This window comes from Pantherophis guttatus, chromosome 7 (genome assembly GCF_059756535.1).
Source record: "Pantherophis guttatus breed Tessera chromosome 7, ASM5975653v1, whole genome shotgun sequence".
Lineage (NCBI taxonomy): Eukaryota > Metazoa > Chordata > Lepidosauria > Squamata > Colubridae > Pantherophis > Pantherophis guttatus.
In genome coordinates this window covers 31,735,607-31,752,321 of record NC_142069.1, presented here as the reverse complement: position 1 = coordinate 31,752,321, position 16,715 = coordinate 31,735,607, and the positions used below count along the sequence as shown (strand labels likewise).

The following is a 16,715-nucleotide window of genomic DNA, read 5'->3' as shown; positions in this document are numbered from 1 at the left end:
TCCAGAATCGCAAGGAAAGATCCAGAATAACAGTGCTCTCTGCCACTTTCCACAAGGAAATCAATGGGGAAGCCTGTTGGAAGTTAGAGGTTGCTCCTGCTTGTACTGATTTTTTGTCCACCAGTAGTCATCCTGTTTCACTGTTTAAGGAAATATCTGTGAAACAATGACCCAACTGGGCATGAGTTGTCTAGTAACTTAATAAATGGATTTAGACTTTACATTTAAAATATTCAGCTGGACATCTCAGCCCTCCAAGGTACATTGCTTTAATTTTAGCTGATAATTTAGAAGAGTCCTGCAACACTGAAATCAACACAAGCCAGCATTAAAATGCACAATGGGAAAAGAATAAAATCCTACCTTTTTTGGATGTCCTTATCAAACAACAACTACTAGGAGCCATGGTGATGCAACGGTTAAAATGCAGTATTGTAGGTTAACTCTGCCCACAGCCAGGAGTTTGATCCTGACCAGCCCAAGGTTGGCTCAGCTTTCCATCCTTCCTAGGTCTGTAAAATGAGGGTCCAAATTGTTGGGGGCAATATGACGACATTCATAAACTGCTCAGAGTGCTGTAAAGTGCTGTGGAGTATATAAGTTTAAGTGCTATTGCTATTATTACTAATGCCTAATGTCCAGAAAAAGCAACCTACATTGCTCAATGTCTCCAGGTGTCACTCAACCCTGAAAGAAGCATGATTGGGATAGTAGGCATGAAATTACTGGTAAGATCAGATACATTATGTAGTAAGGTGGTAAGGCATGGGAAACTAAAACGTAGGGTTTCAGAAAAAATATTAGGTTTCAAAGACAATTCAAGAGAACATGAAAAGCGCCCCCCCCCGCAACAAAATAATAAAGCATTATGGCAGTCACTATACCATAAAGTGTGTAAGATATACATTGAAAAAATGAGGGAACTTTCCATAAGTACAAAAGTTTGCATAGTAGCAATGAATCAAAGTGCAAGTGAAAAATGTTTTAATAAAGTATGGCTCCCAAATCTGAAAGAACTAGAATAAGGTGCCATTTAGCTGATCCCCATGTCACATTGCAAGAAAGCATATATAAAAAATGGGTGAGGTTTCTATATGAATTTCTATATGAAAGGTTCCATACAAAAGGGATAAGGGTATATTGCTATAACAATTTGTGTTAAAAGTATATTAATAAATGCCTTGAGACATCTCAGGGAGACAGTAGATAATAAATTCATATATGTGGGACTATATCTATTCAGAGTATTTGTATACTCGGCCCACAACTGTCAATAACAGTTCTCTAATTAAAAGCTTCTTAAAAAGATAACCTGAGATCTTTCTAGTCAGTTATATTAGGAAGTGGAATGTCTATGGAGATTTTCAATCATCCAGGTCATGATTTTAAAAGTACCTTTAAGAACTGGAATATTTTGCATATACAGTAGCTTCTGTAACAGCTATGATACCTCCCCATATCTACAATATGTTGTAGAAAGTCTTCATATGAGTAGTAAAGATGAGTTGAAATCAAACTACTGCAGAAAGCAATAAATGACTCTCTCCATCCATCCATCATCTATCCATCTATCTTGTGGTTTGATTAGCATAGGTGTTAGAAGATGCACTCAAGGAAAATTCACCACTGAGATATGGCAGAAAATGCAATGTAATATTTATTACTATTGGTTCCTAAGGGCCACTTATATATGTATTATACCTGTATATAGTTGTACAAGCCCCTGGTCTACCTGTCTGGAATATATCATGCTATTCATAGAGTATGAAAGTACGAAGTTGCAATGTCCATATAATGCTGGATCTATTGGGCATAAAATAGCGGGAATCTTTGTGAATATTTAAATGGAAAGTTTAGCTATGTAATAAATACATTTAAAAATAAGGACGGATGAGGAGGATTAAATATTATTTATAATAGCCAATACTTATATTGTATACTACTTGCAGCTTATTACAGTCAGTTCTATTTATGGAGGCTATGTCAAATTTTGGCTGTCTTGTACATCTCAGCAGGCATCTCTTGTACTGATCTTCATTTAAATAGCCATTCTTACATTCTATGTTCTTATATCCTGTTGGCTTAATACATAGAACAAAAGGAATTTGTATAGTAATTTCATTGTTACATTTCTCCCTGATTAATAGCCCTCAAACCTATGAATGTAGGTTCATCTGCTACTCTGCTACTTTGAGCATGGTACTCTTGGGAAGGCTGACTATCCATCGTTAATATTATTGAAAAACAGGACAGACGTTTTAATAAAATTTTAAGAAAATATAAATAGAAATGTTATACATTTAAAAAATATTTTATTCAAACTAGTTTCATTTTTAATTTTCTATCCCAGAAAGTTAATAAAATACAGTACAGTTAGCAATGATGCAACCACATTCTTTTAAATCTGAAGCCTGACAAACTAAAACATCACTAAAAGAAGGAAAGCACCTTGACATGTTATTTATTTAGACATTTATAAGGCCACCCAACTCTTCAACAACTACATTGCAATAGAGTTAAATCCAAAATGCAGTTGTCATGCTTTTTTAAAAAATTAACATTGCTACCATTATGCAAGGATCTTCCAGAACATACTTTTACTCAGTAGGTGTGCTTTAACTGGCAATACCAGCTCTGTCTTGGAAACTGCAGTGGTTACATGCAGCATTGTGAGGATGTCAGACTGAAAGTTTGAAAGAATGCACTTATTGTATATTCCAGTAGATGCGTTTTGAATTCTAATTTTCCAGTAGTTTTTCTTCAGTCATGAGACCACACAGATTGACTGTTTATTTTTCCCCCCTGGGAGAGAACTTGGACTTGTATTACCTGAAATAGAAAATATATAAATAAAGTTTTTTAAAAAATAGACATATATATATTTTAAAAAGAAAACACTGATATTTTGCTATCCTAAATCATACAGGCAAGATTCTCACTTTTTGTTTCTGCTCAGGTATTCCTGATCTAGTTGTAAGAGAAACAAACTTTCACTATTGAGCATCTTTCTTGCAGCTATTCCTAATTTGTACATTAATACACATTTTAAAACTTTCAAAATATCATGAGAACTATAAGTATCTTTGAGGCTGTTTAATGAATAAGAATTTTATAGATAAGAGTGTACAATTCTGTGGTTCTGAAGTGTTATTTTAAATCATTAGACCAAACTTTTTCAACCTGATGTCCCCTCAACAAGGTCGTCTCAACACCTTTCGTTTCTTGCTGGACATCCTAGGTATGCTAGCTGAACAAACCTAGGAAAGACAGCAGCAGCCCACCCACATTAGTTCCACCTAAGATCACCCCCAGGCTGTTCCTTTCCTCTAGAGCTGTTGCCCCAGCAACTGTGATGCTTGCTTATTGCTGCCAACAATTTTGCCTAATTATTCCCTACAAGTCAGTCACAGGCATTAGTGCTGGGAAAGGCCCCCAACTGAGCAAGCAGGAAGAGAGGCGGTGAAGTCTGAGCCACACATTCAGCAAGCTGTTCATGTGACACTAATGCCACAACTGCTGCATTGCAGCACTTCCTTGAAAAGCCTAAAGACAGATTTGTTTATTTCTTTACAATGTAGATTTGTAAGGCTGCTTAACTCAGCAACGACTCTGGGAACTATATAAGCAAAACCATCATTTCTGCAACCAAAACAAACCATATGAACACAACATGAAGAACAAACATGCACCATAAAAATGTCATAATATGATCTGGGTGGACAGAGCCTAACCTATCCCTGAGCTTGAGGAAAAAGCCAAGTTTACAAGGTTTATTTAAAGACTTGCACGGGTCATTTAAACAACAGCCCAGTCAGGGCAGTATGGGGGATGCAGAGGGCAGGTGCTGAGAGAAGGCATGCTTCATGGGTCCCATCAAGTGCAAAGCTTAATGGATGGGATATGAAATGCACAGCCCCTCTCAGATTTTATGGGAAAGGCAAAAATGTGAGTGAGGTAGCCACTCAGATAATCAGGCTCTATGTCATAAGGAGCATTATAAGTGTTAACTAGCATCTTGAATTGCACCAGATATCCAGTGCAACTTGCAGAAGTGTTATATGGCCATATCAAATTGTCCACACAATTGCTTGTGCTGCTACATTCTAGATACCTAGAGCTTTCAAGTGTTCTTCAAGGTCAGCCCTATGAAAAGCCCATTGCAGTAGTCCATAAGCAAGATGACGGTGACAATAAAAGATTTCCAGTCTAGGAAAGGTCACACCAGGTGAACCTATGTGAAGGCCCTCTCTACAGTTGTAGCATGATACTGTAAGGTAATCGAGAACAGATCTGTATGTAACATTCAAATTAGTCTATATTCTCAGTATAGGAATGGTGGTTTGCTATAACTACTTAAGTAAGATTAAATTGCCAGTCCAATAGGTTTTTGTTCATGTAAGGAGGAGTTTTATTTTCTTGGTCACTAAAGATAGCAAATTGGGCCAGCTCTTTTAATAAGATTTTTTTTTTTTTACATTTCAGAGTCGTCTTTGGGGACTAACTAGGTAAATGCTAAGAACAAGATCTTGTAAAATTAATTTCAGAAAGAAAAGTAGAGGAGAGGAGACATGTTTACTCTTTTCCTTTGCCATTTTCACACTCTAAATAATATATCTTAAATTATTCTGCATCCCATCTGTGATTTATATTGTTACCTACTAGTATATCCAGCTAATTAGTTTTCTGGCTTATTGGCACTCCGGTGATGGGGAAGGATCATAGATGAATGTTTAAACAAGCAGACTGGCTAAATCACTTCCCTGGGATGTCCAGTTAAAAGGATTTGTTAATGGAGAATATCTTAGCTGAAGAGCTTTGCACAGCATCTATCAGTTACAATAGAACATTGCCAATCTGATTATATTCAGGTCTTTTCAACTTCAGCTTTCCTCATAATCTTGAACTAACAGTACAGTCCTCGACTTACAACCACAATTGAGACCAAAGTTTCCATTGCTAAGCAAGACAGTTGTTAAGTGAGTTTTACCCCATTTTATATCACAGTTGTTAGAGCAAATCCCTGAGTTGTTAACTCAGTAACATGATTGTTAAGTTAATCTGGTTTCCCCCACTGACGTTGCTTGTCAGAAGGTTGCAGAAGGTGATCATATGACTCTAGGAACTGCAACTGTCATAAATACATGCCAATTGCCAAGCATCTGAATTTTGATCATGTGACCATAGGGATGCTATCATAGTAGTGAAAAACAGTCATAAGTCACCTTTTCGGTACTATTGTAACTTCAAACAGTCATTAAATGAATGATTGTAAGTCAAGGACTACCTGTAGACAAAATACTTTAGTACCTGTATAGTACTTCTTGTAAAAAACAGCAGGCGAGATAGATCAACTTTTTCCAATTGATGACAGTATGGACTATCATAGTGAGCTCAGGCTAGCAGCCTGCTCTAGAGTTAACAGATGGGCCACTGCCTTAGGACCTACAGGCATCTGAGGTGGGACTGTCTGGTAATCAACAGGAACAGCTGCCATTGGTCTCTGAAGTTGAGGAGTCTGAGCTGCTATTTCCACCCAGCGCGAGAGCTCACCAAGCAAAGAAGAGCAAAAGTATTCTGCAAATTTCCTTGCAAGAATGGAGCTGCATCCTCCCATAATGAGCAACATAAGTAAAGCAGTAACCCCAAGCCAAACTGCATGCCGTTAGATACTAATTCTTAAATCCTTTGACTGTCTTTGGATCTTGAACCACCTGCTGCACCTTCTAGCAATAGCACTTAAGACTTATATAGTGCTTTACAACCCTCTCTAAGCGATTCACAGAGTTAGCATGTTGCCCCCAACAATCTGGATGGAAGGCTGAGCCAACTTTGAGTAGGTGAGAATTGAACTGCCAAACTGTTGGCAGCCAGCAGTCAGCAGAAGTAGCCTGCAGTACAGCTTTCTAACCACTGCACCACCACAGCTCTTGGTGAATAAAAATGAATAAAAATATCTTGCTGTGTTAGTCTCAATTGTTAGTTCAATTGTTAGTCTACAATATTTTCTAGGCTTTTTCTTGGACCTTATTCCAACTAATCTTTTGCTTGCTGCTTTGACCTTGCAAAGGTCAAGAAATTAAAGAAGCTGAAATTAACACATCTAGGAGGGACTAGATTGGCAATGGTGAATTAAGTCACCTGTGCATAAGATATTTTCATCTAAGATTCCAATTTAATTACTGGTCAAGAACCATGTGACCTTTAAAAGAAAACCGCTGTCTTTGAGTATTGTAATCAAAGATGAATAAAAATATCTTTCTACGTTAGTATTCAATTGTTAGACTCTTACAATATTTTCAGCTATTCTGGGCAACTACTGTTGATCTTTAACTTTTATATCAACATATTTTATTAATCACCAGTGCTATTATACAAACTTAGCCACTAGACAGCAGCATTGAAAAAAACTCTAATGCCAGTTTATGGATTCCTCATTCAAGCTGACCATTAGTTACTTTGTGGCCATACCCATGTACTTTATCTGGCAACAATATGGAAATAATTTGGCACTGACTTTTTCCAGGATGTTTTTCTGCTTCCCAGTCTAGTTTAGCCCTAGTATTTCCTGAAAGTTTCTTACCAAGCACCAATTAGATAAGATTGGACTACATATATATAAAAAACAATAAGAATATGTTATGGAATAGAAAGCAGTATAGCTTATCTGATAGATATCAAATACAAATTTATCAGGAAAGCTTGGCAGACATAGGGACATAGTCCCTGTTATTTTGTAAGTTTGTCACTAGGGGTTGCTACATGCCCTCTGGTCAATTAAACAAAACACATTTACTTAAAAACCTGCAGTTTGTGCTATAACGATTTCTAGTCAAACAAGATAGACTGTCAATCTCCAAAAGGGCCTTAACAGCAGTCAACTGAAACATAAACTCTGCAACTCACTGAAGTTTTAATAATATTTTCCATACAAGAATAAGCTGTGAAATGTAAAGGGAACTTTAACCCCTTGGCTGCTTTTTTAATGATCTGAATCTGCTGCCTCCCATACATAGCATTGTAATTTTTATTATCAGAAAATGGTTCTTCACATTTCCATCAATTATATTTTGCAAAGTAGGCTATATAGATATGTTCACTTCAGAGTGATCAGATCTAATTTCTCATTTATTACAAAGTTGAATAGGCAAAAATTCCTCTTCAGAATGAAAAAAATAGAATGTCACCAAGTACATTCATTCATATGAGACTGAAGACATTCATATCTTCAGTACCATATCTAAACTGAGTTGAGAATCTTAAACAAACATTTGTATTTAAATTTTGGCTAAGGCAACTTTTATGTAAAATACATTGTTTTGTGGCTGCTGTAAAGGACTAGAAGTCACAAGCCCTTGTGAATGTATATTTTTAGTTCAGCCTTGTAAAATTAACAATTAACATCTAATTGTTAAGAAGGAAGAAGAAATATTCAATGAAGGATAAAATATCCATGGCTATTAGTCATGATAATTTAACTATTGCCTTCCATAGTGGAGACAGATGTCTCTGAATATTAATAATTAAAATATAGCAGCAGAACGTTCTCATAGTTTGCTGAAGGAGTGCTACAGATATGAGATTAGCTATATTGCTTCTTTTGTAGCCCTAGAATTTAAATATTGTGAGGGGTTCCATAGGTCACTTCAAAGATTTTTGCAAAAGCTAATATATTACTAGCTAGCTACTATAGGTAGCTCATTTGTGGCTTCATTGCTTTTTATTTTCTCCCAAATCCCTCGCACAAATTCCTTAGTATGGAAATTATCTCATTTGTATTAGATTGTGGAAAACTAAAAAGACAAAAGGGATTTTTTCCAGTATTATTTTTATCTTCCCCAAGCCATTATACAAAATAGAACAACAAAAAGAGGATTTGTTTTCTGAGTCTATTCATCATAGGATAACATGGATGACAGTTACAGTCTCCACAGGTGTGAACCTGTCCTGATTTATCTTGTTTATCTTGTTAATCTCATGTAACCTTTTACCATTAATAATGGATAAAGAAGCCAAAATTATCTTATTCACACTTTTGGGTGTAAGAAAGCAGAAGACTTAAATAAGAGAAAATGAATCTATTTAAAATTCAGCTGCAGTACCTCAAGGCACTTCCCGAATGCCAATAACTCCAAAATCTACATCAGCAATTCTAACTGAAGTCCTTTACAGCAGTTTAAGGATGTATACTGTATACTATATGATTCTTATTCACAGAATTCTAGATCAGGGGTGTCAAACTCGATTTCATTGAGGGCCGCATCAGGGTTGTGTTTGACCTTGGGGGGCCGGGTAGGCGTAGCCAGTTCAACATCACTCATGTCAGGGGCACCTGTGGTGGCCTGAGCGCTCTGCCACAAAAAACGGAGCTTGGGAGGGCTGCACAAGGCCCTCCCGAGCTCTGTTTTTGCTGGCAGACCGCTCGGGTCACCACAGGCTGGTCCTTTGCTCTTTCCAGGGTGGCCCCACAGGCCAGATCTAAGCACCCCGCAGGCCAGATGCAGCCTGCGGGCCTTGTGTTTGACACCCCTGCTCTAGATGACAATCTATTTCCTTCTTAAAACCAAAAGGATGGTTATTAATATTTAGCTTCTGTCCTACTCACTTAAAAACAATGTTATTAAATGAGGTCAGACATATAATGCCAGGCTTACAGAATATACCTTCATACAGCCACTCTCTTCCCTTTTAATTCCTACTGTTCAGTAGATAAATTTAGAAAAATAAAGGATAAAAGAGAGGGAGAAAGGAAGGAAATTGTACATCTTTTCAAAATGAAAGCCTGATTGTGTGACGTGCATTCATTAAGAGAAACTAAACAAGTGAGAATATTTTCCAGGAAAATTTACCTGAATTGTCTCCAGTACTATGAAAATTGGTATTGCATTCCTTTGGTATCTTCACACCCATCAAGTCTTCAGCAGTCTCATTAGTAGCAGAATTGACATCAACATTCAAAGGTGGAGGTCGCTTGGACCTTCTGAAAAATCCATTGCCAAACTTCTTACTTTGTTTGAAATTGACTTCCCTATCGGCAAATTCATCTTTCCTACGGTCACAGACAGACTCTTTGGATTTGGATTTATATTTCAGGTCTAAGTGGAATCGGGAAAATAACTTTTGTGGTTCTGCTACGCTCAAGTTCTCAAGTGGAGGTTCTATATCCGGCAGCACCTGCTTGACTGTTATAAGGTCATTAAGAAAACTATCTAGTCGTTTATTTGATTCATTTTGTTCTTCTCTTCCTTCAAGTTTCTCTTGTGACTCGTCCCTCTGACGGCGCAACATTTCACCTGGAGGAATACCTATCACCAGTCCATATTTTGGGTTGATAACTTTCCGGGCTACAGTAGAGGAAGAAAAACCAAGGTTTCCAATACCATGACGGAAAGGACAGGGAATGTTCAACTCCTTGTAAAGATTGACCTCCTCTGAAATGGCATAAAGCTCACGGAATTCAGTGTCAAACATTTCAACGTGCTGTCCACTAAGGCACAAAAGAATATTTCTGTTTATGTGGGATGAGGTCCATGTGAAACTGTAAAACAAGGAAAAAGCTGTCAGTCTTTTGCTGTCAGGGGAAAAAAACTGCAATCAGAAATCACTATTTTCTAAAACTTTAACCTCTTGCTATTCAGAAATACATATTTTAATTGATTTGACCCAATCAAATACTTAGGAAAAAACTTGATTTTTTATTTATCAAAAGAATCACAGGGAATCATATTTCATAAGACTAGTTGTATGGCATTCAAATTAGTGTATGTAACTTTGCTACCAGGAATAATCCATGAACCAAAAAGCCCCCCCTCCCCCCGATATAAGAAGGAAATACAAAAATAGAATGCCTTTATGGTGTACTTTACTTCCTTCTTCCCTTTTTCTTTGACACTTATTAAGTCCTTGTTCCTTCCAAGGGACTGTACTGAAGAAAGTTGATATTGAATATGATAGCAGGAACACAGGTATGGTGTCTTTATATTTCTGTTATTCTGTATTTTTCAGTAATTTATTTTTGTTGCATTTTTGTATCTTCTTGTGATGCCTGCTTGAGTTTTAGTTTCTGTTATTTTTAAACAGCTATTTAACAGTGATTTTAGATTTTTGTGATTTTTACTGTATGTCATCTTCTGTGCTTTAAGCTGTAAGATTAATAAAGGTATATATCGCCAGTGATGCCCTAACCCAGTGGTCCCCAACCTTTCCAGCTTGGCAGCCAGCCCGGTGCAGAGGAGAGTGTGTGTGAATGGCAGGTGCATGCGCACACACAGCTCTGTTTGTGTGAGTGGCATGTGCACTCTCCACTTGCGCGAATGAAGCTTCGCACACGAGCGGCGGACACTTGTGCTCGTGTATGAAGCTCCACTCGCACTACCGGCAAGCACTCGATCTTGCGTACGTAGCTCCATTTGCGCAAGCGGAGGGCATTTGAGCAGAGAGTACTTGTGCACACACACAAAGCTCTACTTGCGCAAGTGTTCTCTGCTGGCGCAAGTGGAGCTTTACATGTGCGTGCTTGCCCATCTCTCCTGTGGCCTGGTTTTGATCAGGCTGCAGCCCAGTAATGAGCTGTGGCCCAGGGGTTGGGGACCTCTGCCCTAACCTTTTGCAATATTGGCTTTAGTATAATGCTAGGTGTGATAAAAGGTTTTTATCTCTACAGCAGTATTTCTTAATCTTGGCAACTTTTAAGATCTGTGGACTTCAACCCCATTCTGGCTGTGGAATTCTAGGAATTTAAGTCCACATGTCTTAAAGTTGTCAAGGCTGAGAAACTGCTTTACAGCATGGATTGACAATCTTTTCAGGCAGCCAGCATCCCTGCTGATCTTGGCTACCTAGAAATTTAAAATCATGGCTAAATTTTTTGAGATTTCAATGTACTGAGAACATTAAAATCTTTTGAAATTTTACCACTTATTAATTCTTTAACAACTTTTATTTAGTTTACATTTTTATTGATTTTTCAAATTTTAAAACAAATTTTTAAACTGACAATCTCCGTAGAGGGTCTCTAGATGGTGCAACCAAGTAGTTTTAGAGTGAGTGAAGCATCTAGGGATGTTAAATTCACAAACTTATTTTCTGCTCTAAAGTTTGGTTTGGGGATCAAATAATATCAACATCCAAAAATCTGAGATAATCAATGCTTTTCAGCCTTCTGTAATAAACATTTGGCTGCAAATTTGCAATTATGTTTTCTAAACTGGGGCATGTTTAACATTGATTGCTGTTCTTCTAGATGCTACCTATTTAGCTTTTCCATTTATGTGAAGGGGTACATATGTTTTATTATTTTAGTTGATTTTTATGTGTTGTATATAATAGAATTTTCTGTAGAAAAGTTTGTGCTCAGTTTAACATATATAGAGAAATGTAACATATCTGCTTACTTTTCTCCTCATAAGAAAGCTTAATTATTATTGTTTATAATGAAATCTACAAATTTAGGAAAAAATGGTATTTTAACATTTTGTGGTTTTTTTAATGTTGTCCTGCATTGTTACACAGTGGGGTTTTTTTGAACTGGGTTCAGTTTTTTAGAAGCAATGTCACCCGAAATATTACAGTAGAATATTGCAAACATAACATCCTTCCAAGTAATGGTGAAATCTGAATCGGTTTACTACCGGTTTGTTGGCTGTGCATGTGCGCTGCGCGCCAAACACAAGGTATGCACCAAAAGGAGGCATGCCATGGCATGGGGTAAGTAGAACAGCGCGTGGAGGGGAGGAGTGTGGTCAGCTGTGGTGCGTGATCTTCAGAGCCATTTTGTTTTACTTTTAAAAGCATTTTTTACAATCTATTTGGCCGAATAGGTTGTAAAAAAATGCTTTTAAAAGTAAAAAGAAAAGGCTCTGACGATTGTGCGCCACGCTATGATCGCCAGAGCCTTTTTTTTTACTTTTTAAAAGCATTTTTACTACCGGTTCCAGAGAACCAGTAGTAAAAAAATGCCTAAAAAGTTAAAAAAAAAAAAAAGTTCAGACGATCGCGTGTCACTCATCTGATCGTTGGAACTTTTGTTTTTTTACATTTTTATTACTGGTTCGGCGAACCTGTAGCCTTTTTTACTACTGATTTGGGTGAACTGGACCCAACCGGGAGCATTTCACCCCTGCTTCCACTAATAGCCTATGGGAAGTCCACAGTCAGGACTTAAGAACAGCAACACCCATATGTTTCTGCACCAGGGGCGGGTTTCAAAACCCTTCGCTATTGGTTTGCTCGTGGGCGTGGGCGCACTTGTGCATGCATGCAACACTTCTGCACATGTGCAGAAGTGTCCAGGCGGGTGGGCAGAGCCTCCCGCCGCCACCACTACCGGTTTGCCCAATCTGGGGCGAACCGGTAGCAACCCACCACTGATCAGCACCGTGCAAACTGTTCCTGGAAGAATTCTACTTTGGAAAATGGGAACAATATATAATTATCTTAATTTACTGTTTAGTCTTCAATAGCTCTATCATAAAACAAACAGGCAGACAAAAAGATTATAAGTCCATTCTCAAACTATTTGAGAGATCTCAGATAGAAGGACTTGGAAAGTTGCGGACACAGGGTACACAATCCGGAATCCTACCAATTTTATTGGATTTGAACTCCGATCAGCATCAGCCAGAATACCAATGATAAAAATAAGAGTTGCAGCCCAAAGCTATGTGGAAAATTCAGAAAGGGAGAGTAGGGTGGGAAAGTACTGACAAAATATTGTTTTGAGCCCCAGTAAATAGATAATTGTCTGATTTTAAATGCTAAATATTTAGGGAAAAATGGAAGATGCCAAGTTTCGAAGGTTTAAACATAAATCTAGTTTTAAGCTCTGGTTTCCTGAAGGCAAGGCATATATACCTATAAGATCCAGTGAGAACTTTTTCACCATCTACCATTAAGAAACGAGAGGCCAAATTGCCTTGGATCTTCCCTGCTGGCATGTAGAACCCAACTCCAGTCACACAACGTACACGAATATTCTGATAAAAAGAAAAGACACATTAAACAGTGCACAAAGGGAGGTTATGATATCTTATGTTAGAGATAGGCAAATATCTTGAGTTGAAGGCACATTTGGAGTTTTGGGAGAATATGGTAGGTATGCTCACAAAATGACTGCTGTGGTAGACAGGGCTATTCACCAGGCACCCATCTATCAGAATTAGTTTTCCCAATCTTATCACTTGATCATTACATCGTACTGACTTAGGTAGATTAAGCATCAAGAGAGGTGTGTGGAGGTAAAAAACAACCACACCTGTTTGAACTTTTTGAGCAGGATCATAAAACGTCTAAGAGAAGAAGGGTTCCTCGTTACAGTTAGTCCTCGGCTTACGAGCATAATTGAGCACAAAATTTCTGTTGCTAAATGAGTTTTGTCCCATTTTATGATCCTGCTTTCTTGCCACAGTTGTCAAGGGAATCTGGTTTCTCCGCTGACTTTGCTTGTCAGAAGGTCATAAAAAGTGATCACATGACCCCAAATCACTGCAACTGTCATAAATATGAGTCAGTTGTCAGACGTCTGAATTTTGATCACATGAACATTGGAATGCTGCAATTGTCGCAGGTGAAAAACAATCATAAATCACTTTTTTCAGTGCTGTTATAACTTTGGACAGTCATTAAACTAACTGTTGTAAGTCGAGGACTACCTGTATTGAAAGGAGGCAATTATTAGACTTTTTCTTAAGAAACCTGCTTTGGACATCCTCAGAGAAAAGCAATTCTGACCAGTACCTAACTAACTCTGATTTGGTAAGATGATTGAGAATAGTGGCTTCTCAATTGCAGGGAGTACTGAAGAAAGTAAGTTATTTTACCTATTTGAAACTGACTTAAGGATGGGCACAGGGGGAGAATGTCCATGCCAGTCTAATGGATAGGCTGGGAACTGACAGGGGGAATGTGACTCTTAGCTCAGATTCATCTTTCAGCTATAATAATTCCACTGGATAGGTTTGATAACTGGAGTCACAGTTTTTAAGTGTTTCCCTTCCTGTCTCTCAGGTACATTTCAGATAGTATCAAAAAGTATTCTTCGTCAAAACAGGAGCTATTATATGGTGTCCCTGAGGGCTCCATTCTGTTTGCAGTGTCTTTCAATATCTACATAGAACCAGATGATCAGGAGATTTGAAGCCAAGGGCTATCAATATGCTGCTGCCTCTATGTCTTTTTCTCTGTGATATCTTCAGGAAACAGTAATGCTTCCCTGAATATCTACAGCACTCAGTAAATGGCTAGATGAGAGAATAATCTGTAACTGAATCCTGATGAAATAAGGATGTGAAGAGCAATTAGGCAGAAAAGTACTAAATTTTCTTGTTCTGAATAAATGCCACCCTCTCATAAAGAGCAGGTTTATGATTTCAGGTATTTCTAGACCTAAATTCCTATGTTTGATTTCCCAGATTGAGGCAAAAGGTCCAAAGTATCTTTCAACAATTATAATTTATATGCCAATGGCATCCTTTTCTGGAAGATAATGATCTTAAACCTGTGGTGCACGCTACTACTCTCCAGGTTTAACTGTGGTAATGTATTCTACATGGGCTGAGTTGTTTAGTTGATAGAAAACTCAGCAGTCAAGTTAGTTTTGAAAAAAAAATCAACTAGAGCATATTATGCCTGTGCTTAAATCATTGCAGTGGCTATCTGTTCATTTCTGGACAAAATCAAAAATAGTTGCTGCTATCTTCAAACTGTCCATGGCTTAAATTTATTTATTTATAAAATTTATTGGCTGCCCATCTTTTTTAAAACATAAAAAAGTTAAAATCAGACATTAAAACCAAGAACACATGGGGAGGGTGGGGACTGAGTGAGAGGAAGTTATTATTATTAACCACCTCCATTGTGCTGTTATTATTCAATCAACCACCTCCACTGTGCTGTTCCCCCACTAGTACCCAAAACCACGTCTTTAGACCCTTACGAAAAGATAGGAGGGTTGAGCCAAACTCACAAGGGCAAGATGTTCCCGAGGGCAGGAGCAACAGCTGAAATCATCGGATCTGCAGCATGCCTCCCCTGCTGGCGTGAGTGGGACAAGCCAATCCCAGTGGGGTGAGACGGTCCCTCAAGCAACATGGACCCATGCCATGAAGGTAAACAACCAATAACTTCAATTACATCTTGAAGCAGACTGGTAACCAATGCAGCTCGCGGAGCAGTGGTGTTACAGGGCCCATTTTTGGGGCCCCAAAACTGCCCAGTGTGTTTGAGAGAATGCATCATTCTGTAGCAAACCATAGCTACATGTGATGAAGGTTTTTATTTAATTGCCCATGCCAGTCTCTACTAAGACCTGTGATTACATTTCAGAGCGAGTTTGAATCTGTAGAGTAATAAGACTGACTGGCATTGATGAGCAGCTCAATTTCTGTTTGCTCCACTCTCTGAGCATCTCAGGATCAAGACTGCCTTGTTTCTAAAGAAGCCAAATTTAGCACATTTGGGGAATCTGTTTGTAAAATATCCCCCTTCCCCCCAAAAATGAACTTTGTAGCTGCTTTGAGAAAAGATTGAGGATGCATTAAGCCAAGCATTTATATTGAAAATGTCCAGTGTCTAAATTGTGCAGAACTTTTCTTAAATAGAATACAATTGTGGTGTCTTTCCTACTTATTTTTTTTCAGAAATTATCATATAACAAGTAGATCCAGTGGTGGGCTGCTGCCGGTTCGGGCGAACTGGTAGTTCTGATGATTAGCTCCCCCACCCACCTGCCCCTGCCCTATCCTGTACTATATTTCCTTCTTTCTGGCTCAAGTGATTCACACGAAACAGCTGATTTCCGCGCCTTTGCTATTCTGCTTACTGGGGCTGCCTTAGAAGGTAAGCAGATGAGCTTCAAATTGCTGTATTTTGAACGCTGCGCGCTCACAGAACCGGTTGTTAAATCGGTTGCAGCCCACCACTGAGTAGATCTGGATTAATTCAAACAGTGTTCTGATCAATTAATTCACCTCATATTTCATTTGCTAGTCCCTGTCAATGAAGTGGGGGGGGGGACACGCACCACGAGGCACTAGCCTGACATTCCAGACCTCTGCCCCCTCCCGTACTGTGTGGGAAGTGGGAAAATTGCACCCGGTATTCCTCTACAGTTTAGGTAAGTCAGTGGTAGGGTCAGAACTGAGGCCAGTAGCAAGGATAGCTCCAGGTCCAATCATAGTAGAAGGGAGAACCACTATGAGGTAAAGAGGATCTTGGATTCCAGGCTGTAGAAGGGAAGAGTCCAATATCTAGTCCAGTGGAAGGGATATCCACATCAGAAGATAGATGGGTAAAAGCACAGGATATGAAGGCAGATCGATTGATCAGGAAGTTTCATGAGAAGTACCCCCAGAATCCCAAAGAACCTTCCTAGGGATAGAGAGGACCCTGGCTTTCATTAATGTGTGTGTGTGTGCTTGATGTTTTCCAGGTGCACCTCTGGTTAAAAAAATAAAACAGGATTTGGAAAAATGAGGGAAAATGCAACTATCACTTCTGGGCAGGATAGCATCGATAAAGAGGAATATCCTGCCCAAATTATTATATCTATTCCAAACGATACCTGTCATCTTAGACAAAAATTTTTTCACAGAAATTAATAAAATTATTAGAAAATTCATTTGGGCCGGGAAAAAACCAAGAATTAATTTGCGATCGCTACAAGACAACAGAATTAGGGGAGGTTTTGGACTCCCAGCGTGGGAAGTATATTATAAAGCGGC

General features: G+C 38.4%; 1 protein-coding gene across 1 annotated transcript in view; it reads right to left on the bottom strand.

Moving 5' to 3' along the window:
- Positions 1-2,295: 2,295 nt before the first annotated feature.
- Positions 2,296-16,715, bottom strand: part of SACK1F (scaffolding CK1 anchoring protein F) — a 32,425-nt gene continuing 18,005 nt past the window's right edge. Inside the window, exons 3-5 of the mRNA XM_034403197.3 lie at positions 12,850-12,971; positions 8,847-9,535; positions 2,296-2,829 (exon numbers count right to left, since the gene is read on the bottom strand). Of these exons, the coding sequence (XP_034259088.1) occupies positions 2,765-2,829; positions 8,847-9,535; positions 12,850-12,971 (876 nt within the window). The 3' untranslated portion in view covers positions 2,296-2,764. The remainder of the gene's footprint in view (positions 2,830-8,846; positions 9,536-12,849; positions 12,972-16,715) is intronic.